This window comes from Chroicocephalus ridibundus, chromosome 2, assembly GCF_963924245.1.
Source record: "Chroicocephalus ridibundus chromosome 2, bChrRid1.1, whole genome shotgun sequence".
Classification (NCBI taxonomy): Eukaryota; Metazoa; Chordata; class Aves; order Charadriiformes; family Laridae; genus Chroicocephalus; species Chroicocephalus ridibundus.
In genome coordinates, this window is record NC_086285.1 from 102,064,966 (window position 1) to 102,091,552 (window position 26,587).

Sequence of the window (26,587 nt, forward strand, 5' to 3'; positions counted from 1 at the left end):
TCTGGCCAATGAATAAACATGCCTGATTTTGCTGCTTTTCATCTTCTTTTCATCTATCTTTCATGCCTTGCTGAGTGAGCCCAAAAGGCAACTTTACAAAAAGGCAACTCATCATAAGATAGCACACCATAAAGAGCATAGTAAACTTGTAAAACATAGACAAATTGCCACTCAGATAATTTCATACTAAGCAAATAGTTGCTCAAATAAAGGTTATTTGATTTGATTATCCTGTAAAGTGTAATCAGACCACTGATTTGCAGGGATACAGACTTATTCTCTGTTCTGGTATTATGGCTTACCAGTACACTGGTAGATTTGGTTGAACTGAAGCCTTATGTACAAAAGCAAAACAAAGCAAGTTGTCCATACAGAGACGCAGAACAACTGCTTTTCCATCTCTCTATCTTGCAGTCTTAATTTATTTCTTAATTTTTGTTTTGGTGGCCTTTTCTGTATTAGTCATGCATGTCTCTAAATCGGAGGGTACAGTTCTAAGTGTAGCTTTGGACGCAACTCTGTAAAAAGTTAAGTATTGAAGTAAAACTGAAGTTTTTCTCCTCTGCAGACTCCACAGCAATATGAAAAGGAATACAATGCTAAGCGCGGTGATGGGCAATCTAGCAAATTTCATGGTTATGCCTATGATGGAATATGGGTGATTGCCAAGACCCTGCAGCGGGCCATGAAGTATCTGAATGCCACCAACAAACACCAAAAAATTGAAGATTTTAACTACACAAATCACAAACTTGGAAAAATTTTTCTGGATGCTATGAATGAAACCAACTTCTTTGGAGTAACGGTAAGTCCTAAACAGATACTTGTGGGGTGGAGGAGGCTTGTGATGTTGTGTCAATAACTGAAGCAAGCATTAAATTTTAAATGCTCTTGAAAAAGAAACACAGTTGTGTATTTCTTGTATCTTTGGAGCTTCCAGAATTCTACTTTATCTTAAAAATTAATGTTGTTGCATTGAGACTCTTGCACATTACCTGTCTTCTGATGCCAAGTGGTGACTCTGTACAGTTCCTAAATTACCAGATTTTTAAGCATGGATGTAATCTGAATGAACAACTCAGAGTGGTCTCAAGGGAACCACAGGTGTTGCAAGCTGCAGTGACCTTTTAAGTGACCGTTTGAGCAGCTGAGGAGTAGCTGGAAGGTCATCTGAAAATACCTCCTATTTCCCTCCAACATTTATTTTTTGGTAATAGATAATAGAACACTAATATCTCCAACTCCAGTGTTGTACATCCAAGATATTCTTACAACATAGTTCAGTTTATAATTTGTATTTTTTCCCAGTCAAGTACAAAGCATGTTGACTATGACTTAAGAAGAACTGGTCACATAGAGTAATAACCTCATTCTATTTTCAATTGCACCATTGCAAATTCATAGTAATTTTTTTTTTTTTTAATTGACATTGCTTCTAGTTTTTATCAGAGGAAAACTGGCAGTAGGAGTGTGGCCCTAAAACTTCTTAATTACTTGATTGTGTTTGAGACAACGTCGGTCAGAAGTTAGCGGTGCATATGTGGTGCAGAGCCATATCCTTCACCGAGAGATGAGCAGACTCCATTTCAGGGAGAATGGTCTTCACAGTTTCCAATAGCAACAAACAAGGAACCTACTGGAACATGTTTTGTTAGGCGGTGTACTTGGGCCGCAACATGGCTAGATAAGGAAACCAGAGTTTTGAAGAAACGTCTATTTCAGCTGTGCACAGAGGGAGTGCTTTCAGGCACCTCCTTGCAGCAAGAGCATGCAGAAGGTTGGCAATGATTTCTGCCGCTGCAGCTTGTCAGATTCTGTCCTCATGTTAATTTAAATTATCTTGGGTATCAATTAACCTCAAAACATGTTGAAGTAGCAGAACTAAGGTGGTCATATGTGTCACAAATTGTTTCAAGGAGGAAATGCCTACGTATAGACATCAACAATGAGTGCAGGCTCAACTTTTTGGTGTCCTTGTTAATTGCTGAAGAAGCCTATGTTTTGCGTCACGGTACAATCGAGACTAATTTAGGATTTGTAAGCAAAAACCAATCATAAGGCAAGACAATACTGGAATCTAGTTGCCTGTACAGTATGAATTTTGCTTTCTTTTTACACTGAATTTGACTGAAGGTTTCAGTAAAAGAATTGGGTATCCCATTGCATCTGTAGCAGGACTGGATCTGTGATGGAACTTTCAGTCAGTAGTAGTTATGAACCAGACTCTGCAGGCAATCAGACACCTTTGTCCTGAGTTATTCCAAGTACAGTAGCTCTCAATGTAGTTGAAATTGTATATTGCTATGTAGTTTCTTTTTTTTTCTTCATTCCCCATTTTAGTCTTTTTGCCTACTGTTTACTCTTGACAGCCGATTATAGTAAAATTGATAGATTTCATTAGTACTGCTTAATTGCCTTTCACTGCTCCCCCCCAGAAAAAAAAATAAATCCCAAAACCTCTAAGACAAAGACGGCTCTTTTTTATTAGTTTCAGAGACACCAGCAAAACCTCACATATGAACTGCATCCCTTTAGGGAGGGAATGAATCAAAGTTTCACCAACCATATTCAGCCGTGTTTACTTACTTTACTCCTTCAGGTATAATGGTTTTTAAAGAAATTACTGCACAATTATTCACCGCACTTAGTGCTTCTCTGAGGCACTTTGTAAAACATTTCTCTTTAAGATTGGTCTACCAAGTCATCGTGACAATGCACAGCCCAAATTTAGTATTTGCAAGGATCATGCTTCTTGTTCCTATAATATGTTCACAAAAACATTTTAATCGGAAAGATATGGAGAGTAGAAAATCTATAGCGGCTACACTCTTAGGATATAATTAGAACAAACAATAATCAAGTTTTTCCAGACAGTGTGAAAAAGAAGAGTTTTATAGCAGATATTAAAAGTTTTGCATTGAAATGTTCAGAAAGTTGAAGGAACAGATTGATTCTTACCAGAAATATTTTTAACTTTTTATTCTTCAGTCTAATAAATTGCTGTCATTTGTGACCTAATTTAAAACTTTCACTGGAACATAAGTTTTGGATCTCGGAGTTCCAAATCTTATTGTTATTTTTTTTTTCCAGAAAAGGTATTTTAGGATAAAATTTTTACAATTTATTCTTAAAAACTTATTCTAAACAGGAAAAGGACTTTCATTTATTCTACAGTATCTATGCCAAATATGAAATGAGTTTCTGAAAAAAAAATAAATAAAAGGAAGGACTGAATCTTATCAATATTCAAAAACTCATCCAATGATGTAGTAAAATATGTGGTTAAATATTATGCAAGAGGAGAAGGTAGACAAGAAACTGTAGACAAGAATCTAAAAACGCAAAATCTCTTAAGAGGCATCTTTCTTTATGCTTTCTGTGAATATGAGATCAGAAACCCCGTCACGTCATAAATAATAAATCTCTTTACCCAATTTTCATTTTCTTTGAAATTGTTTATAGAAAACCATAAAAAATATAATCACTGTTGAGTGGTGGTTTTTGTGGAATTTTTTAAACAATTTTGAAAAGATTTGCTGGGAGTGAAGTGTGCTAGTTCCTCATTACACAGAATGTCATTCTTTCAGTTTTGTGTTCATTTTTCCTGATCTTTTTTTTTTCTTTTTTTCTAGGCAACAACATTTAGAAAACAGTTTAGGCTATGGTCCAGAGTCTTGACAGGACTAATCCTCTTTTTGTGCATCAGAAATTCAGTACATGGATATTACTTATTCTAATTCTACGGTCAGAAATCTATTGGAAAGGAAATTATAGCTATTCCTTAAACATTCATGAAGGTTATGCTCTTTTTCTGGATTTTTTTTTCTCTTAGCAAAATGGTTCCTTCTGTTAGTTTTCCTTCATGCTTATCTGACTTACAGTCAGGTTGGTTACCATGTAATTTTCATGTGTATTTTGAATATAGAGCAAGGAAAGATATATTTGGTGTTCTATCGGAAAACACTCATAAGGTTATCTGCTACACTTTTTCAAAGGTAAAATGGATACTGTTTTACCAGTACAAAAGCACTTGGTGATGAGAAATGGAATATGAACAAACAGAAGACCTGCCGGGATGTTCCTACAGTTTTGTTAATCTGAATGTCCCAATTCTGCAGCCAGATCCCCCGATGCTGGCCCTTTTCAAATCGAGTTAGGCATTGTGTGGTTAGGATGGTCCATCTGCAACGACCAGCTTTCAGAAGAGTCCTGTTGATTTGAGGCTAACTTGACTTTCACGGTTTACATTTTTCTAATTCCTTGCTTATCAGAGCACTTACTTATTTTTTAATGGGAAAGTTATTGAAACAAAAAAAATCTCTTAAAGGATTTTGGACAATTTTTTCCACTTTTCTTAATCCAGATAAAGCCAGTTTTGTAAAACGAATACAACCCTGCCACCCTAATCGTTTATAAACTGACAGATGCCTGTTTCTTTGCTAAATATATCCCTATTCTGAAATAGTACAGTATTCTTTCTGATAACCTGTCAGAAAATGAAAGATAAGAAAATAAGTACTCACACAATTTATTTTGAAGCAGTTCAGATGTCTGAGGAGTCACCTTATGTAGTTGGTAGAGCCCCTGGAAGTAATTTAGAGTTGAAGAATCTACTGAGGTCTCTGTTGAAGTGTTACTACTTTGAATCAGTGATAAAGCGATGGGAAACAAAATATATGTCAAGGGTATCTGTATATCTGCATTTCAATTACATAGCAGTTTATAGCATAATACGTATAACATGCCCATCATGTATGTGTGAACACCAAAGAAGAAGAAAAGCCTAACTTTATTTTGTGTAATACTACCATAGCATGACATGTAGGGTTGATAATTAGTGAAGAATTAGTGCTGTCTTCTCAGGGCACTGAGGCATATTTAGTGCATACTGAATCAAAATCCATCTAGAGAATAGAAGGATATTTTTTTAGTCATTTTTTCCTCTTTTTTCCTTTTTGTAAAGACCATGGATGGTTACACAGTACCTTACAACTACAGCAGTGTTTATATTTGTTAGCAAAGAAAAGTTGGTTGTACTTGGAAAGAGATTAAATACCACACTTGTTCTCAGTATGCTAAAAGTTTGTATTGGTTCCGTGGGGATAGCCAGGTGGTAGGAAAAATACAACATGTGTTCGAGATAATTTTTAATTTCTTTTTTATGCAAAACATGACATTATTTTTAAAAAATGCTTTCCTCTAATTTCCTCATTGCTTTGCCTTTGTCACTGATGTGATGTCATGAATGTTACCATTTTCCCTGGTTTGTGCCTGAAGTCCTGTAACTGTTGCAGTAGGGTATTCTACTGCTTGAGTTTATTGCTATTATCTGTGATTATAAATCAGGCTTCAAGATTGTTCATTTATTTCTCATCCTTATGGCCTTCTATTATTTGTGTCTAATGGAAAAAGAATTACAGTGGGGTGGAGAGAAAATTAAATACAGCGTTGTCTGTCCTTTTATGTCAGCCAGAGACTCTAGCACAGTAGGATAAAATTCCATCACAGTAGCTGCTGCGCAATTGAAACCACAGCCATGAAATAGCTTTCAAGTCTGTCCCTGGCATCCTGCATTTGAATGGATCCAGTCATGTTTCATAACTGGAAAAATGCTTATTGATATGAAGTTCATTTTGTATTTTGATGCTGATTATTTCTGAAGACTGATTTTTGCAGCTTGCCTCTGCTTTCCAGGCTTCAGTAGCCACTGAGCTGTACAGGAACCTCAGACATACAGGAAGTGTTAGCATCAGAATAGGAACAGGGAGACAATATTCATTTCATGTCATCCTGGAAAAGTAACATACCCTAAGACTGTTAAATTAAGGAATACGTTGGTCTACGGCAGAGAATCAGATGGAATTAGTGTGGACATCAGCAGAGTAAACTTATGCTTAATATGGGGGCCTAACACACGTTTCTGTAGAGGCATTGATCAGTGCAGTTCATTTTGCATGAACAGTTCTGATTTAAGCCTCAGGAGCTATTTATACCTGGAGTCAAATTTTCTTTGTTGGCATGGCTGAGGTAGGGCAGATAGTAAAAAAGTATTGGAAGGAGGGCAGAAATTCTAATCAAGTAAGTTCTTATTAATCTAGAATAGTGCTTTAAAAGTAAATTTAATTTTATAAAGGGGCGGGGGGGTGGGTGGAGGTTTTGTGTGCAGTGGAATACCTAACACTATAAAGATATCTGTTCCTGAGAAATACTTTTGAATGTTCCATCGAAATTTGACTTGGTCTTAATTTTGAGCATTTGAAAATTTACATTTGGCCGTTATCCTTAATCAGGTGATTTGAGGGAGTTCAATAAGCTAGCAAAATGCATAGTCAGGAAACTATATATATGTATATATGCATGCACGCACATGTATGTGCTCGCAACGCCACTCCACTGTTGGCAGATCTCAGTTTTTTCCACACCTGACCCCATGGGTTATGAACGTGAACTACTCTGAACTTGATGCCTCCGGTTTCCTTTTGATTTTTCAGAACTTGCTTCCTGTTACAGGGTGTCTCGTGTAGCACAAGAAAGAAAAATATTTGGAGTCTGGTTGTATGCAAGACCGCCTACATCTCTTTTTGGTTTTCCTGAACCTGTTACCTGAGCTTCCCCCAGTGGAGATAAATGTGGTGAATCTCTTACTTCCTTACTCCCTCCTGACTTCCAGTGCATTATCCAACTCAGATGAGCAACTGAGAGCAGTAGAGTGGGTTGATGAAATAATTTGCTCTCTACGTCCAGTTCATTTAGGAGACACCTCAAAATAGAGAGCTGCTAAAGTAAGCCATCAGCAAGTTTGCACAGGGTCATAAACAATGTTTGCTCATTAGGAAAATTCAGTGCAAATGTTTTCATCTGCCAACAATGTAAAACTGCATACAGAAGGAAATCCTAACTTTTTAAAGTGAGAACTGGTATTAACTCTGACATTTCAAGATTAGCCCTCAAGCTAATCAGCAGTTGACGCTTTAATAGATAAAGTAGGTGGCAAATAAAAAAGGCTTTAGTCTGAAGTTGCAGAACACTTATTACTGCATCTGTCATTCTAATAGATGGATATTTGATGAAAATAAATGAACATACATTTACAGAAAAGCTAGTGAAACATTTTCTAAGATCTGGCTAACATCTCTTAGCTTCCTCTGCTCTGTGTTTAATTGTGTCTGTATCTAGACAGTGTTTAACATACTACATAATATGCCCTAGAAGCTGCTTTGTTGCTACTTTGAGTACAAAAAGTGAACGTTCCCTTCAAATTATAAAGAAACAAAGCTCTAATGAAGGTGATTGCATTGTCTAAGTGGCGGTGCAGGTTTGTGCTTCACGGTGTAGTTCTCCTTCAAGCTTCTGAAGAAACAAAACGCATTTCAATAGTTCTACCACCCTGGTTTTTCTGAAGTGTGTTTTGTATTGTAGCTGCCTGCTTCCAATCCACCTTTGTTTTATCTTTTTTTTTGTTTTCTTTTCTCTTATTCTGTTTTCCTTGCCTGTGTTATTTGGATTTGAATGATGAAAAGACTAAAGAAAAAATAACATTTACAGAATTTGGAAACTCTGTCCTGCTCCAGATCAGCATTTAAACTAGGAGTGGGTATCAGTGATTTTAAAGAGTCTTCAAGACAGTTTCTTCCCCTGGCAGTTGGTTTTGTCTGAGGTTGGTATAGAGGACCATTTGAAAAAAAAAAAAAACCTGAAAGAGGGGACAGCCTATACATGCCGGACAAGCAACATAGGAACTACGGGTTCTGTTATCTCTTGCCAAAGTAGGAGATTTTTTTTTCCTGATGGTTAGATGGCCTTTTGTGTTCTGTTTAGGCAGAAGTACTAGGAAGGTGAGGTCTTCCTTTGCCACCCCTCCAGCATGTGGTAGAAAAAGAAGGAAAAATGTTATGTACCTTCTTTCATTGAGGTAAAGCCCCGTGCCTCACGTGACCAAGATCTTTTTGACAAGAGATAGGAAATGTTGTTCATGTGCCTGTTGGAAAACAGTGATAGGATAAAACCTTACAGACATTTATGGAGAAGTGACCCTCTTGCACGAAGTGTAACAATGAAATATCATCTCTGAAAAAATAATAGAAAACCTGGAGTAGTTCCATCCACCTATACCATGGTTTCAAACCATGTCAGTATCTTATGATCAAAGGTAGATGACACATCAGTGTGAATCTCTGGTGATGATCCCACATCAGCTGCAGAATATGTACAACATGTCTCTGTTCTCCATGTACGAGCCTGTGGAAAAGAGTTAAGGATTTGCAATATATGCTATAAGAATTGTTTTAACAGAGTCTCTCCTGCAATTATAATCCAAAATGGAAAAAGGGGTGCAAGGTGTGTGGTGTTGACAATGTCGCAAATTTCTAATTTTCTGTTTGTGAAATTTAGTCATTTCTGTCACTGAAACTGCAGCTGTAACCTCCCAAGGAAGGACTAGAGCATTGCTGTTAAGGGAGGTGCAGAAGGAAAGTGAAGCATGATAGAGAAGGGAAAATCTCAGATGCTTTAATTGCCCTAGGACCTGATGCAGTTCTTGGTAGCTGTGGTAGAACATAGTGTGTCAATTAATGCAGTAGCCTAGCAAACAACTGTCTTGGGTGCTATGATTACATGGCGCAGGTTAAAATTATTTCAAGCCCCTTTCAAGTATTGTTGCCTGTAAAGGAAGACAGCTCCTTCCCCAAGAGAGAAATGTCTTGAGTGCAGAGGGGACAGATGAAGAGTTGGTTCTGCATTCTGGATGGAGAGGCCCTGGGAGAGGAATAAATCCATAGCTATGTCCCTACCCCCTGCCCCCCCACCTTTTTTTAAAGAACAATGAGTCTGGAAAGGAAGACTGCAGGAAAAGGTGTATTTAGGAGAATATAATGGGAAAGGAAAAGATTTCCTGGAAGGCTTTCATGTAATCTGCATCACTGAGCAGTTCTGAGTTTCTAGTCTCCAATGCATCTTGTTCATGTTCTGATTGGTTTAATAGCGTGTAGAGATTAATGAACATCTTCTCACCTGACTGTGCTTTTCTTGAAACTGATTTTACTGTCCTTGTTGAAGAGCAGACCACTAGCAGATGATATTCATTCCACAGAAATATGTCCAGATATAGACGTATAGGCATGCGTCATATATTTACTAGATGGGCCATATAAGTGTTTAGTACATGAAGCGTGGTGGTCCTGAAGAGCCAGCTAGGCTCTTTTATGGTTAGCTGGCAGATGGTGTGTGAAGCAAACAAGTACAGGCTGGTACAGGCACAGCTGAATCATGCTTCTAGATGAGTTTTTGCAGATGATGCAATGACATAAAGGCTAAACCCCATGAATTACGGACGTTCTAGAGTAAGGGTGTTTTTCAGTGGTATAGTTATTCCTGCATTTGATGTCACTAAGAGAACAAAAAAAGAGGTATGGCAAATTCAGGGCCATACTTTGGTCCTAAGGCAATGCTTTTGTCTGCTACATCTCCATTTGAAATCACAAGCAAAGACATCTTCCATGGATACTTCCAAGCCCTCAACTGCCCAGTAGCTTGGGGATGAAATTCACCAAATATAGCACAGCCGTCACTTGTAGCATATTCACTCGATATGCGCAGTGGTCAGAGCATCAAGATTATTTATTCTGCATCAGCCTCAGTCTGCAAACTCTTTCCTCAGACCTACCTCTGATTTATTTCCCTTCCCTCCTAGAAAATAGCACTGCAAAAGTACCTGAGTTAGCTCAAAGTTCGAGATGTGAGCGCCTTTCAGTCATGACTCTCAAGTTAAAAACCACTATGATTTTAGAAATAGCATATTTTAGAAATAGTATAAAACTGAATTCCTGAGTGCTTGAGGGTATTATAGTTCTTGTTTTATTTTCCACGGGAACAGATGTTAGCCCTGCTGCCTTGGGATCGTTCCAGCTCTGGTAATTCCGTTCTGCGTACCTAAAACTCTCACTGAGATTTCAGATGGATGAGGAAGTTATTATTTACTAGCTTTACACCGGGACTCTTCTGGGACAATAAATGCCATAAAGATGCAAAATTTTAGTATTATTCTTCTCACTGCTTGTATTAGACATTGCATTTTATTATTATTTCACTGCACAGGCAAGGTATAGTAAGATTTTACTGGTTTGATCCTGTTCCTGTTTCAGTCAGTGGCAAATCTCTTTTAACTTCATCATGAGTAGGAGGAGGTCCTTACCTAGCAAAATACTTTAATAAATAATTTGTGGATATAACTTAAACTGTTATTCTAAAATCCTTTTTGCTCACTGAAAATTTAGAAGAAACTTCGTCTGAAATGCTTTCTAGAATTAATGAATAAATTTTAAGAGTGCTGATCAGCTGTAGTGCTGTAAGTTAGTAATGAATGATTAGACACAAGAGCTTGTTCAAGCACATTTGCAGAATGCCTCTAGATAGTGTACTATGTGGAATTACATGACTCAGATGTCAAATAACTGCCAGTGATTAAAATAACGTGGTGGAGTATAGCAATTTAAAAAGTAGCATCTAGTGATGCCTATAAAAGGCTGCAACTTCTAATGCAGATCATGTAAATTAAAGAAATGCTGAATATTTTAGTGATCGGTTGTGCTTATTATATATATTCTTTTGGCACAACAGCATAATTCTTGACTGGGTATCAGATATTCAGGAATAGGAAATATGGGAAAAAGATAAAGGAGAAATCTCAGAGAGCATACAGATAATTTTATGAAGGTTGATAAAGTAGGAAGACTATTCATAAACCAGTTTGAAAATTTTAAGGATATGTTTTCTACTGTTCTTTGAAGAGCTGTTATCATACTACTCTAAAGTCTTCTCAACATCTGCTTTGCTGTATATTAAGTTTGGAGCATTTAGAGAATGATTAAAGCATGTAAACGATAAATACATTTCTAAATATGACAAAATCTTAAAGCAGGTTCATTTAGGAAGTAAATTGTGAAGTATAAAATTAGTTATAAACTGCTTGTTTTTATCCTTTACATCACTGATTGGGATACTCTAAGAAAAGAAATAAAGAAATGCATTTTTATGTTAATTTTTTTTATCACATTTACAAAGATCTGTTGATTTAGGTTAATTGGACTACTCTCCATTGCTGAATAGTTGCACAGCAAACTTTAATTTATGTTCTGTTTTTCATCTAGGTTACCCCATCATTGGGCAGTTTCAGAAAGCTTTTAAAAGGAGTCTTTTTTGTCTTCAGTGAAAGTGACCCACATTGCTCTTACAAGAATTAGAATTTAGCCTGATGGGAATTTCTGTGTGCACCTAAGAGCAAAATTCTCCCTTGGGGAATATTTTGCAATGTGACATTTTTACTTTCTGGCCAGCAAAAAAAGAAATTAAACTTTTAAAACTGTATTTTAACTCTTTATTCACCTTGCAGTACTTCTGAGATTTTGGCTTCACCAATTAACGTACCCTATGCTGTTGTTAATCTTTATGACAGCTCAAGGCAAAAGTATTCCTTAACCTGAATATAGCATTTCGCTGAGTGTGAATCCACCTGTAATGTTAAAAATGGTGTTATTAGCTGACTTAGCCTGGAAATGCTCTGAGGTTGTCAGGTCTGATGTTCAATATTTTCATACATCACTGCTCCTCTTTTCTGGCAGTCATGATTTCGATGATGAACTAGTTTTCTTCCTTGGAGAGTTGTTCCAGTTGCAAATAGGATTCTTGGAGCCTGCAAGCATTTTAGGGAAACACAGGAAAATTAAAGTATTATAATGGCATTTGTTGTAGACAAATGCACAGTACATTTTCAAATAGTTTTCTAGTATTTTTGGAATCGGCTTTTAGGACGTCGATATATGTTCCCTTCTGCTCTTCTCCCCACCATCTTCTCATAGCAAGTTGTTGCCTCAGCTGTTGCTGGTGATGAGGATGGTTTTTGAAATATCTAGCCTCTGCTAGAACAATGTTAAGATAGCGTTCTTTTTTAAGATTTCATAGCACAACAAAGATCTTGCGCTTCAGTAGAGCATGTGGTATGGTAGTACTTCCCCATTGGAGTTCTTCACACGAAGAAACTTGTGGAAGGTGAGGAGGCAGGAAGTGCAGCAAGGCCCTTGCTGGAGCCCCTTCAGTCCAGGACAGCATTCTCTACTTGTGCTGAGTCCCAGCTTCAGAGCTGCCATAGCAAAACAGGCAGTGGCCAAAGGCACCACTTTGCAAACTAAAGTAGGCTGCCTTTTTTTTTCCTTTTTCTTTTTTTTTTTTTTCCCCTTCCCCATCCACCTTATTTGATCAATTTGTGAGTATTTCTGTTCTAATTTTTAGAAAAATAATCCCAGGACTCTGCCTTCTGTGTTATCATCCACTTTTTATCTGGTCCATAATGACGGCTGAGATTGTCAGCGTATGAACCCAAAACACTGGACAGCAGGCTGTCCTCTCATTTTGTTATAAACAGTTTTAATCAAATCTAGGATCCATCATGCTTCACTTGTTGAATCTTTCTATGTAATAATAATTTTCCCAATTTTGTGATTTCAATTTGTACAAATTGAGGTCATTTGTAATGACCTCAAATGCACCAAAATTATAACCATGCCTACTAAACACTGTCAGAAATCAGATTATTCTTTTAGAGCATGGTCTAAGAAGACGTTCACACACCTCTGTGTTGTTGATACTTCTAATAGTATCTATATTTCTATATATCCAGCCTCCAACATCTAGCCAAAGCTTCATGAAACCTTATTGTCTCTCCAGACAAGTCTTTCTGCCACTCATCCGAGAACTTGTTGGACTGTGTCATGGTTTTGGCCGGATTGGCCAATCAGAACGACAGATGCCCCTCCCCCCCCCTCCTCAGAGGGGAGAGGAAGAGATAAGGAGATTTATGAGTTTAGAAAAAGAACTAAACTACTTTAATGAAAATAATAATAAATAAGGAAATAAGAAATAATAATAAAATAATAAAAAAGTATACAATATATACAAAACCGTATCCAACTCCCAGGATGACGATTGCGTCCCAGCAGACACAGGGAAAGCCCCAGACTGGAGTCAGTGATGGACAGAAGCTGAATTCCGGAACTAGAGTCAGGAATGCTCGGATCGGGATCAAAGGCAGACGAACAGACAGGGTCCTCCTCAGACGTCAGCCATTGAAGAAAAGAGACTTGCTCCTTTGATCCCTTAGCTTTTATACTGAGTGTGATGCACATGGGATGGAATACCCTGTTGGTCAGTTTTGGGTCACCTCTCCCATCCGCTCCTCCCTGCAGGTGGGACCCGTCTGCTTTTCCGCTTCTGACCCTCTAACGGGGCAAATAACGAGATTAGCTGACCTTGGTTGTTATAGCAATAAGTATAAGCAAGAGCCTTTGTGCCTACCATTCCTTGGTATAATCAGGTCTTATTGCTCTGAGAGTGAACATTTTCTGAACAATATGCTGTTAATTTCAGACTTTAGTCAGTTAGAAGAGGCCCAGCTAAAAGGTAAAATTACAAATCGGAAAATTGGTTCTGTTTTACCTCAGACCAGGACAGACCACTTTGACAACGTTAAATCTTGTGTATGCAGCTAAGATAAGCAAAGCTGTACCCAACTCTCTCACTTATGTGTGATCAAGCCTTTTTGGTTGAGTGACCCTTCACTCTGAGCGTAACCTGCACAGTTTCTGTGTCATGCCACTCATGTAGTATCAGCAGGTGTAATAACAGGTAATTTAGGTGAAAACAACCCAGCTCTAACCAAACCAACATAACTTAAATACAAAGAGTGAACTTAAACAATATCATAGATCATGTAAATCAAGCTGTCCAGGGCTGACATCACCACAGAGGATGCTCTATGTGCTGCATGGGGACATGTAAAATTCTGAGTGTCATCATAATACTGACAAACTGAAGAATTTTCCAGAGTAAATCAACTCAAATCAAGAGATTATAGAGAAAGATTTGAGGAAAGAGTTGTGTATATACTATATTTCAAAATCAGCAAAAAATATAGTGGTTTTCCATCCATGTTAGATTGATGTATGTTGTTTTGTTAAATCTATTATCTGTAGGCATAAATTAGCTATATAGGAGCCAACCCTTTAATTGGAAAACCTTGAAAAATACAGTTATGGATTATTTTAGACCTTGTAAGTTCTACATTGTGACTTGTGCCCCAAAAACTTCTGGTGAAATTCTTCTGCCTGTGCAATTTCAGTTCTGCCTCATTCATTCTAGCTGCTGAATTAGACAGCGCTTCAGTTGTGTTTGATCATGTAATTAGAATGATGTTGTGCATAAGCAGGCATCATTATGAGTGCTGCAAAATACACAGAGCTAAAAACCGCAGCTAGAGACTGCGAAGAACGTTGTCCCAGGAGTGAGAGACAGCAGCATCAGCCAGCCTGGCAGTTTTCCCTCCCTCCCTCCGTCCCTCAGCCGCCCTGGGTGAAGGACCGGGTCCTGCTCCACGCGGCGGAGGAAATAACTTGTGGAATTCTTTGTGGAGTCTGAGGAACTGCAGGTTTTGCCTCATCTGGCTTTTCCAGTCCTGCGTGCCACTGCTCGGCTTGCTTTCTGCTGCTAGTGTGGTGGTGCTGCTGCGTCTGCCTGGTGACTGTGGGGCTACAGCCTCAGCGTGTTCGTGTAGAGCTACTTGGGTTAAAAGGTTCTTCGGGAGTTAAAAGGTTCTTCAGGAGTAACAAAGGGGAGGAGAAGTTACAGTGATCAGAAGCTCGTGTCTCAGCTGAATGGGAATTCTGGGAGACAGAGGTAAACTTCTGCAGCCTGGAGGCTCTTGTTCTGCTGAACTCAGATGTTTGCCGCATACCAGAGCAGCATGTGAGCATCTCCGAAAAAGGCTGCAATGATATTTTCTAAGCGGAAGTGTTAGACTTTCTTAACATTGAAATTTCTATGATTGGAGTCACATCTCAGAAATTTTGTTATCGGTGCTTTTGTTATGAATTACCCTGAAGCTTGGCATTTGAGAACCAAAATACCTATCTTGTCAGTTACTTTCCTTTTTTTTTTTTCAAATGAAAACCTTTTCCTGGTATCTGGCTACACAATTCCCTCTCCATTGTGACAGTTTCATTGATACAGAAGCAAGGCAGAAGTTTAAAAAAAGCAATTATGACACCACAAAATTTGATAGGGGATTAGAAGTATTAATTGCCTCAGGTAAGAACACGTAGATCAGTTAAATTGCATCGAGAAATAAATCAGTCAAGCTACACGAGCAGCTGAGGAATAATTGCTTGCTGGTCCCTTTAGATGAGTGCAAAACAAACCAACACAGCATTAAATACTGGGTAACGTACTGATCGTTGTGAGTGGCGTGTAGACCTCAGCAGCATCACAAAGCCATTGTAAGGACCTTTCCGTTGTAAACTTTAAAGACATTTATTGATCTGTGAATTTTTGTGCGATTTTAAAGCTACTTGTTTTAATGGGATTTATCCTGTAGCCTATTCTTTGAATGCAAAGACTGTGACGCTGTGGAAATTTGGATCTCTTTGTAGCTGGATGATGTTTTCTGTTAGCTTGCATGTTGAAGATGCAGGTTATTTTACAGAAGTCAAAGGGCCACAATTAGTATTCTAGAAAAGATTTGGTGCTCAGTTTTCAGACTAATGTTTCAGACCTGTGCATGTTAGTGTCAAGTTTTCCCTCTTGCACAAAGTCAGGTGAAAGTTTACGGGAAGAAAGACATCCTTTTTAGTGGGTATTTCCTGACAGTGCAGTAGAGAAAATTAAACTTTTTCTCTGCTTTAGGTCTATTTTCCGTAGCACAGCTGCTAAGCCCCAAGGGACACAGCAGGGCCCATTTCCCCAATTTGAGGCAACCCCCAACCTGGGGAGGAAGAGGAGGGAACCTGGTCCAGAGGACTTCTAGCCTGCATCCCAGCTGCTCCTGGACTATGGGAAAAGCTGTGGCAGAGGGAACAGAAATCCCTTGTAGATATGGTTCAGAAAACACTTAGATAAATAAGTTTTATGGATCATGAATATTAAGCATACTTGCCCTTAAAATCTAAGTAGTGTCATCCGAGTCACTGGGCTCATAAATTTCTGTAGCTGTTACTGCAAATAGCGTATACATGGAAGGAAGAAAGGAAGTAAAATGCTGTTAACTACCTCGCCAATTATTTCTTTTCAGATCTGTTTTTTATATTTGGACATTTGGGGTTTTTAAGGTCTGGGCATTTTAGATTTCTATATTTGTATGGTGCATCGGTGAGTAAATGTCAGCTCTTAGAAATGTTCAGGCAAGTAAAGATGCAGCTAAGCACCTAGAATATTGATTTTCCCGTGCAACTTATTATTTAGTTTGTATTTAAACACATGCATACTGTATTGTATTTCTGATTGAAATAAATCTATAGACTATTTCCACAGGAAAGTGGTTGATGCACTTTATGTATATCCTGATAATCATGTTATCAGACTTATAAATTCAAGGTATTTTAGATAAGCATTTTGATGAATTGGTAAATTGGTCAAAGGCTCACCCAATTATGAGTGATAAAAAAGAGCAGTATTAGAAAAAACTCCATAAAAATCACAAAATAATCATGGAGATCCTAATTATTGCACATTTACAAATGTCAAACTGCGTATTTCTCCACTGTAAATCAAGGAAACATGTAGCCAAATGTTTAAAAAAATGTAGAATATTCTTTCTCTACTTATTAATAAAGTTACTTAAAAGGACCGGGGACAGAATAGCTGAAGTTCATATTTTATTTATGAAAAATATTTTCCCTGAGGCTTTCAAACTGTTTATACTGGTCTTTCTCTTAGGTTCTGATGAGGTGAAGTGCTTAAGAGCACGCTGAATGTTAAGCACGTGTATTCCAAACGGGCTGGCGAAGGGCTGTATTGAATCAAGCCTTAAAAGAGTACGTTCCTTGTTTTTGCAAGGTAGCTTGTGCCCAAGTAAAAGAATCATTTCCCATCTAGAGTTAACATTTAGTAACCACTCTTTGCGGAACTGTTTTACAATATCCCAAATGCCAACTGTAAGAGAGAATAAAGTCATTATACAAAATGTGAGTATTATACAATTTTTAATGTGCATCGCAGTGAAATTAAAGGCATGTCAGACTTAGGTTTTTCAATAAAGGCATTGCACAGCCCGGGGGCTTGTCACGGCTGAAAATCTAGTTTGTGACATGCTTCTCACTTCTCTGAGAGACGTGTGAGGCAGTGCTACAACCCAAGCTACGATGCTAGCAGATACATAATGCGTTAGGCTTTTGCAGACTGCATGTATTTTACGATCTTAAGTTACGAATGCGAGTATCAAATGGAGATAATAAAATTGCAGTAATAACTTCAGTGTTAGGTTGGCTTTATTCTTTGAGGTCTGCAAATGCTTTTTAAAATACATAAACCATGGACTCCTCTCAGTTAGTGACAAAATGCAGCTATATGTGATGCAGTCCCAACACAACACAGCAACCTTATTTTCTCTTGTGTCTTTCATACCAACTACATCTCAGACTGCTTTCAGTAATTCCCGGCAGGACATAGGAGAGTGTAGCCAGGAAAGAACCTGCTCCAAACGCCCCATGAGTCACTAGTATAATCTCATTTAGCAGTGGATCTCATACAGGAAGGGGAACAAGTGAAAAATTCTGAAACGCAGCAATTCCCTCATGCTGTAATGAGATTTTAGGAAAGGAAAAGAGGGATGGCTATCTTTCTCTGCCAAAGTAAAATTATTTTCTCCATTTTTGTGAAAAGAATTAACTCGTCATGGTAAAATATTTAAGTTCTATTGCATTCACAAGATTCTGTTGTTGTTGTTTCAATTGTCAGTTGTCTGTAGTAACCACAAGCTTTTAGGTAGATGCAACCTTAAGTTCATGTCCCTTTAACCTTTGTTAACTGGCAGCCAAAATAAGGCACAGTTTACGTTCATAATTCAGACTACACTATCTGTTTGCCTGAAACACTGATTGTAATTAATCAAATGTGCACGGTTTGCTTTGCAGAACAGCAATGCAGATGCCGTGGTGCGCAGCCTTGAAGGCCTGCACACGCAATTTGCTCTTTACCACCGTCTCTCTTCCACTCCAAGATGGGAGTATCTTTTTGCTCTTATTGCTGTGCTGGTCATGACCAAAGCTTGAAGTCTTTATTAAAGACATATTTCTCTCTCCTAGCCTTCTTTGTGCTGTAGATCTAATCTTCTTCACCTACTATAGTTCTTCTTTAATTACCTTTGCAGTACCTCAGTGAAAAAGCTTTTTTCTTTGCTGATTGCCTCCTTCAAATATTTGTGGCAATGTCTCTTTTCACTTGTTATTCAACCATTCAGTATTGATGGAAAGATCTTAATTCTCCCCAGGAAATTAATCCCTATGTGCTTAATTTGATTTAAATTCCTCTACCAATGCGTATGTTAAGAAGTTATGTGGCAGTGAGCAGGCCATTGATTTAAATGCTGTGATCTGAGAGGGGAAATAGTATTTGACATGCATGATGTTGGCAACAGCTGCTTTTGTGTTCTGGCTTTCTGAATTTCCCTTCATTAACTCACATCTTTCTGTGGTGGCAGTGTTTGTAAGTGACAGGAGTTTTCTTGATATAAGTTATTCCAAAGCTTACTCCAGACAGACACGCGCCCTTTCGCTTCTCCTTCTCACCATTTTTCCTCACTGCCTCTAGTTTGTACATTAGTTTGTTTAGGTCTACCTTATTTTATTGTAAACACTGACTATTTTGCTGTCCAGATTCCTGAAGCCTGCATGTTTTGTTAGTTTAATCTTGTAATTAACCGCAGGAGGGTAGTACTGATAGAGGTGGGAACAGCTGGCATCCTCCCCAGCCTTCTTCTGTGCAGTCTCTTCGCAGACAGGGTAACAGGGCTGCCTTTACTGACAGAGTATGTCCAGCTTGTCTCTCTCTAGTGTTAATAAAAGCAAGGCAAGGCCTTTAAGTGATTCTGATATTTGCTATATAGTACTTCTAAAGTGCGCAGTAATTAGCATGCGTTTGTCCTCACTCATTGCGGACATGGAACATCAAAAATACAAAACTTGGATGTGTCAAAATTCTCCCCAAAACTACTGACAATGCTGTTGTTGACACTTTTATGTTCTACTTGTGTCAACAAAAAGAAATTGAAAGATTTTTTTTTTGTTTGAAGTCTGGGTGTATTTGAACCCTCCAAACCCAAAAATAGGTTATCAAGCTTCATCATAAAGTAGTAGGAGAAACATGGAAGCTTGTTCTTCCTGGTTATGTAGGAAAGCTATATATTGAATGCTGCTTCTTGGACGTTGTTAACAAATATTGTATTTACAATCTATTTGAAAAACAAAACCTGACCTGACCTGACCTGATTTCTCTGTAGAGCAAAGGTTAAGTATAAAGATGATGTAACTTGCAAATGGTCAGGTTTTCAAAGGCCATATGGCCCTATACTGTTAAAAAAGGTGAAATTAAGAAAAAATAAGACCCGCTTAGAAACCAGATGGTACTGTTTGCTTCAGCAGAAGGGGTCATAATTCTCTTCAGATTAGCCATCCAGGATATGAAAGGAGGGAAGATGATTCATATTCACCAACAGTGTCTCGTCTTCTTGTTTCAGGCCGTCTCTTCAGCATTTTGTCTTACTCTTGCCTGTTCACTTTTGTGATATCAGCAAACCCACCATGCTGGATAGTAAACTGAGCACTGATGGGAACTGGGAGTCTGAAAATAACTGCTCCCTTGCCACTGACAGGGTTGTTTCTAGGTGTAGAAGTAGAGTAACGCAGCAGCAGCAGTCTTGGGCTGGCACTATGTGAATCATGATGCTGCACCCTGCAGAGGCAGCACTCCAGTCAAACCTGCTGTGGATTAGGCACCATTTCCAACTCTGCCTGAAGAGATATTCTGTGATAAGATCTGACAATTTACTTGTTGCGTGGTGAGGTGGCTTGGTTTCGAAGGTCAGACACAAGAATCAGCTCTAAGTGTTGTGGTATGTTTTAAAAAGTGTAGCCAGCAGCCAATTTGAATGCATATTCTTATAACAACTCTCCACGTGATCTTTCTTTTTAATGAATGGTGTTTCGTGCAGTGTGTCTGCATGGAAAACTTTTCCCGCATTTGTTGCACATTGAAATGAACAGCCAGCTTTCACAAAACTAAAGTTTTTGCTGGATCTGATGCTTGTTGAAGTTCTACAGTGGTTGTGGGTGAAATGGGAAAAGGAGGAAAAGGAGAACTAAGCCAAGACTTTAGCTCTGTTGAATATGCCTTGTTTTCAGGAAATCTGCTGATTATTTCAAATGTTGAGCTGCAGTATTTTTGTGCAGTTGATCTTCTGTTCACATCAGGGAGTAAAAGAGATAAGTAATAGGAAAGAAGCAAAATGGCTGAAGAGCCATGAAGGGCTTACTACCACAGCATCCTTGCATCATTAAAGGGTGGGCTAAAGTTTTGCAATGATAACGTGTCTCCCCAGTTAACACCATTCTGACATACACTGAATTTGACTGACTGCATGCAGTGACCAAACGATCTTGATTTGACTTAATACACATAGAAACAAAAAGTATAATTTTACCACAACTAATATCTATTGGGAAGAAGAGAATCAGGAGCAATAGGTTTCTAGCATTTGGTGTATTACAGCAAATTTTAAAATAAAACTCCAATAGGAGGCTGAGCTTTTGAAGCGTGCTTGCTTTCCCTACCATGGATTCCTTAGATAAATTTGGAACTAAATATGGTTCATCTCAAGCTATAATTGGAGGTATTCTTTTAGGAAAATGTTTCTGATAAAAAGAAAATTTTAGAGGAAAACTCTGTTAATACTAAGACAGCGTAATAGTTGCTAGGTCATTTTTTATGTGCTGGACTACTAGACTATCATAACATGGAATTTACAATTATTTCATTAAATATAAACAATCAAAATGGAGAATACTTTTTCTGACATTTCCCTATTCCCCACTTGTAAGTAATAGTCAGTATATTTGTCATAACATACTGATTTTTATATACATTTTATCTTATACATTTTTTGAAGTGGGAGTATTTTATATCCGTCTGACCATGATTTTAACTCAGGAGGAAATAAAGAGTTATCATAGTGCTCAACTGCATGTGTAAATTGTATAAATTAAGCACTGTTGAATAAAGACAGCAGCTGGCTTCTGCTTTAACTTCAGTGGGAATATGTGTCCACAGGTAAAGTGAATTTTGTTTGGACAAAAAGGTTACGATGACCTATGGTAGTCCACATACAAATGAAAAAGTTTCATCGTTCTCCCTGAGAGCAGTTAATAAGAAAGTTTCTCTTGCTTAGATGTGATCTAGAATATTTAGTCCATTACTTCCCATGGGAATACTTCCATGAATAAAAGCTCAGTGCAGTGAGTAGTGGCTCGACTTCTAGGAATAAATCTTAAAAGAGGTTCAGAGGCTCAGAAAACCACCAAATTATGGTCTTTATTAATAAGTAGTGCAGTAGGGTAAAAAGAGTCATCATTTGGACACATTTTGACAAAAAAGATGAATGCTGTCTTGCGACAGAGATTTGTTCTAATTAGACTTCACTGATGTCAGTAGAAGACTTCAGTTATTTTCTATTATACTGTTGATCAAATACAGATTAGAATGATTGGAGATATGAATTTTCTACCCAGACATTGCCTTTAAGTAGGATATTGATAGTCTCTTGGGCGTTGGATATCATAGAATCATAGAATGGTCTGGGTTGGAAGGGACCTTTAAAGGTCATCTAGTCCAATCCCTCTGCAGTAAGCACAGACATCTTCAACTAGATCAGGTTTCTTAAAGCACCATCCAACCTGACCTTTGAATGTTTCCAGGGATGGGGGATCTACCACCTCTCTGGGCAACCTGTGCCAGTGATTCATCACCCACATTGTAAAAAATTTCTTCCTTAGATCTAGTCTAAATTTACCCTCTTTTAATTTAAAGCCATTACCCCTTGTGTCCTATTGTAACAGGCCCTGCTAAAAAGTTGGTCCCCATCTTTTCGTAGGCCCCCTTTAAATACGGAAAGGCCACACTAAAGTCTCCCCGGAGCCTTCTCTTCTCCAAGCTGAACAGCCCCAATTCTCTCAGCCTGTCTTCATAGGAGAGGTGCTCCAGCCCTCTGATCATTTTTGTGGCCCTCCTCTGGACCCGCTCCAACAGGTCCATGTCTTTCTTGTGCTGAAGGCCCCAGAGCTGGATGCAGTACTCCGGGTGGGGTCTCACCAGAGCAGAGTAGAGGGGCAGAATCACCTCCCTCGACCTGCTGGCCATGCTTCTTTTGATGCAGCCCAGGATAAGGTTGGCTTTCTGGGCTGCGAGTGCACGTTGTCAACTCATGTCCAGCTTTTCATCCACCAGTACCCCCAAGTCCTCCTTGGCATGGCTAATCTCAAGCTCTTCATCCTCAAGCCTATATTGTCCCAACCCAGGTGCAGGACCCAGCACTTGGCCTTGTTGAACCTCATGAAGTTCACACAGGCCCACCTCTCGAGCCTGTCCAGGTCCCTTTGGAGGGCATCCTGTCCCTCAGGTGTGTCAACTGCACCACTCGGCTTGGCGTTGACCACAAGCTGAGAGTGCACTCTATCCCACCGTCTATGTCATTGATGAAGGTTTTGAACAGCACTGGTCCCAATACGGACCCCTGAGGGACACCACTTGTCACCGATGTCCATGTGGACATTGAGCTGTTGACCACTACCCTCTGGCTATGACCATCCAACCAATTTGTCATCCTTTGAACAGTCCACCCATCAAATCCATATCTCTCCAATTTAGAGAGAAGGATGTTGTGGGGAACTTACAGAATTTCAGATAGACGACATCCGTAGATAGATGAGTATCCATATAAAAATGTTTGCAACTAGGAGCAACTTTATCACTGGATCCACTACTCCCTATGTACACACCACTGTATAGGGAGCAAAATAAATTTCAGTCATTAAAATGTAAAAGTATGAACATTGTGTCTCTCTTCAAGAGTATGGACATACCCTGGTGAGAGTATGAACATTGTGTCTTCGTCTGTAGGACAGACTGTGTCCACCCTTGGACATAAATCAGAGAGCACTGGAAATTGTTCCTGGCTTCAAGCCACAGAAATTATTGCCAGGGTTTAGTAAGTAAAATTCCTTCTCCTGAATACATTCAGTCAACAAAGTCATATCCTCATTAGCCAATGTCTCACCTCTTCTATTCCTGTACAGTCCCTCTACCACATTGCAGAGGGAAGATTCCTGATGAGAAAAAAGGAAGAGCCTGATAGATAAAGCCCTCTCTTTCCCCAGGGGTTACCAATGCATGTTATCTGATGGCTAGTAATGCAAGAGAGAGAAATAGGATTGAAAAACAGTGCTGCATAAATTACTTTATCTAACTTGGACAGTAACACAGCCCAACAGTACCGCCCGGTACCCAGATCTGCACTGAAACTTCCTAATCATTTCCGATGAGTTCCTGTCCAGAGGATGAGGTTTTTTCTGTTACCGTGAGACACAGTGTGGCCCTTCCAGGGAAGTGGACCTGGTTTAATGGCTTCAGAAGAACGGTCTGATATAAGTGGTATCTTCCGTATATGGGTATTCTAAGCTTTTGAAAACAAGATGATTTATATGCTAATAAGATTTCCATTATTGCAACGATTGCTTTCTTGTCCATTAATTACGTACACTTTGATCAGTCAGCATTAGTACTGTGCATAAAATGGCTTTACAAATATTTAATAAATGAGCTCACGTTATTAGTGTTTTTAAAGATAGTTGTTGCTACAAATTAAGAGATTCCTTTTCCAGCTTAGAATATGAAGATAAAATATGATCTAATTTGAGAAGCAATTGCTTTTGTTAGCTGTTTTGCAATTATTAATTCCTTTTATGAGTGATAGAAAGAGAGTCGAATCTCCTTTTAAGTGCTGTATCCTCATTCTAGCTGGAATTCAACATTGTCATATCACTGCAATATAGCCAAAAACATCATAAATATTCATTGAATGCCAGTGGCAGAGAAGGAAATACTTTCTTATTCTAATACCACTTTCATTTGAGACAGATGAAATAAAAGGCTTCTCATTAGTTATTTTGGGTCATTTAATACACTATAGGAATGCCATACACTTGGCCAATTAGCATAGATGATTGATGACAAGTATTAAAAAAATAGAAGTAACTGGTTTTTAAGGGCAGCTGTGAATACAAGGTTTGCTGCTATTGTACAGCGCAGTGCAGTTTGTCAAAGTATTAAAAATAAATTTAGTCCCATTCAATTCAGTGTGAGTGTGTTGACCGAGATAAGGAAAAGGTTACGATACTGGAGATAGCCAGAGAAAATAATGGAATCTGTCATTTGTCTTCCTTCAGGCTGTTTAGATATTATTGCTGTCTTCCTCCATGTACTCCTCTCCAAGAAGCCCAGCGCCTGATGCCGGAATGCTTTAATTATAGAGGTGTCAGTGTGAGCTCCAACTCATTGAGCTTATTTAGAACTTGTGGTGCTGGATCTTTTGTCCGAAAATTAAGAATACTGCATCTTTAAACAATAGGGTTTTTTGTTTTCCAGTGAAGTCTCTTTCACGTATAATGCTTCCTAGACCTTAAAGGTCTGATCTCTCAAACAGGGCTGAAGTAAGCAGCCAAACTGATAAGATAATGCTTTCTATACTGACATCAACCCAGGAGGCTTTTGAGTATGAGGCAACCCTCTCTGTCCCTGGGAACAGAAAAGCGGGCAAAGCAAGGGCTGGGCCACTGGACTTGCCTTCAAAGATCTTACCTTAAAATCCATTCAGCATCCTCTGCAGAACAGAGTTTCAGGACTTCCTTCAGCATGAGCTGAAGTGCCGTCAGCAGTGGTCCCAGCGGGTTTGCAGTGGCATCGGCTTGCTGGGTTGCTAGAGCCCACCGCTGGGGCTCTAACAGCAATTCAGCCCAGCTCAGCATGATCCAGGGGGGTGGTGCTGGGGTACTGCTGTGGAGACATTAATTTGGCGGAAAGGAAACCTCACCTTGTGTTCAAAGGAATGCAGCCCTTGCTGAATATAAGTGAGGGAAATAAGTGTAATTTGTATATATTATTCTCTAAAGAGTGCAGTTAGGAGTCAGTCAAAAACTATCTGTTCTTTTGAGTGATATTCTGCCACCATCAGCCTTCTGATACACACACCAATGTGTTTATTTTTCAAAATTTAAATATCTGAATATTTTTAATATTTTAAAAAAAATTAAAAATCGTTTTTCATTTTCAAAAGAAATATTTAACATTTTCATTTCAAATGAAACATTTTTTAAATCTGAAAATTGATTTTAATTCCTTTTTCCATGTGAGAAAGTTCTGTGTGTTGTTGCCCCTGTTTTCCAGCATTTTTTACTTCTTTTAAAATTTACTCTTTTTCCTTTTTTTTGCAACTAAGTAAAAGTAAGGGATATACCAATTTCAAAAAGTCTCTTCAGTATGAAGTAACTCAATTGTGTTACTCTGCCAAATTATCAGAGGACAGCCTTAGTCTCTTAATGAGCGTGTGCCCAGATACAAACTTTCATTACATAACTTAATTAGTAATGCCCACATGTAGACATTATTTAAACTAGATTTTAGTAAAAAGCAATAAATAAACCCAAGTCTAGAAGTTCAAGGTCTCTATTTTTTGGACAATCCTTGAAGTAATACATAGTCAGCTCTGCCTCATGGCAAGCCTGTCTGAGTGCATGGGAAATGTAGCAGAGTGTATCTGTCTGGGTTTTATGTAGTCATTTGATGCAGGGTCACAAGAAAAATGAGTAAAAAGGCAGCTAGAATATAGCTGTAGGAGAGGTGACTCCAGGCTGGAGTGAAAGGGCTAGGAGAGGGGACTCTTCTAGCAGAGTTTCCCCAAGACACCAGTATCAGCTCTTGAACTTATATTATTATATATTTTTATTTACGCCTCATGCTAAAAGTGGGAGTGTTATTCATGCAAATTTTGAAAGGCACTCTTAAGATAGAGGACAATTAAAATGTCATGTAGGAAGAGCTAAAGGATCTTATAGACTCATAGAATTGCCTAGGTTGGAAGGGACCCTTCAGATCATCTAGTCCAACCATCAACCTAACTCTGACAAAAACCATCACTAAACTATATCTCTAGGCACTGTGTCTACCCATCTTTTAAATACCTCCAGGGATGATGCCTCAACCAACTGGAACCCTGAGGGTTCCAGTAAGAGACACTGCAGGAAATAAAAGTAAAGAATGCAGGGTATGCACTGATGCAACTATCTGCTTTAGACACACCAGAGGCATTTAAAGAGAATGGAGGTGTCCCAGGTTCAGACAACAGCAGCCCAGAAAGGTTCCTCCCCAGTCGCACTTTCAGGATGCTGAAATGCAATCCTGCCTCCATTCTGGAACATGAAGTTTCCTGTACACTTTGTGGATGAGAGAGGCATTTTGGACTGAGCAGGTACTCACCTCCTATATAATACCGATTTTTGTGGTGGAAGGATAACTCAGCTGGTTTTTTTCCTCTCCTTGTGCCAGCTCAGAGAATACCTAGTATGCTGGGAGGAGAACTGCTTGTTCCCTGCATAAATATCAGACAAAAAACATAAGGGGAAAAGCTGTTTAGTCCAAGTCACACTGTGTGCCTAAAAGTATATGG

General features: G+C 38.6%; 1 protein-coding gene across 1 annotated transcript in view; it reads left to right on the top strand.

Annotated features, from left to right (window-relative positions):
• Positions 1 to 26,587, top strand: part of GABBR2 (gamma-aminobutyric acid type B receptor subunit 2) — a 491,662-nt gene that overhangs the window by 245,089 nt on the left and 219,986 nt on the right. Inside the window, exon 7 of the mRNA XM_063326323.1 lies at positions 569 to 805. Coding sequence (XP_063182393.1) covers positions 569 to 805 — 237 coding nt within the window. The remainder of the gene's footprint in view (positions 1 to 568; positions 806 to 26,587) is intronic.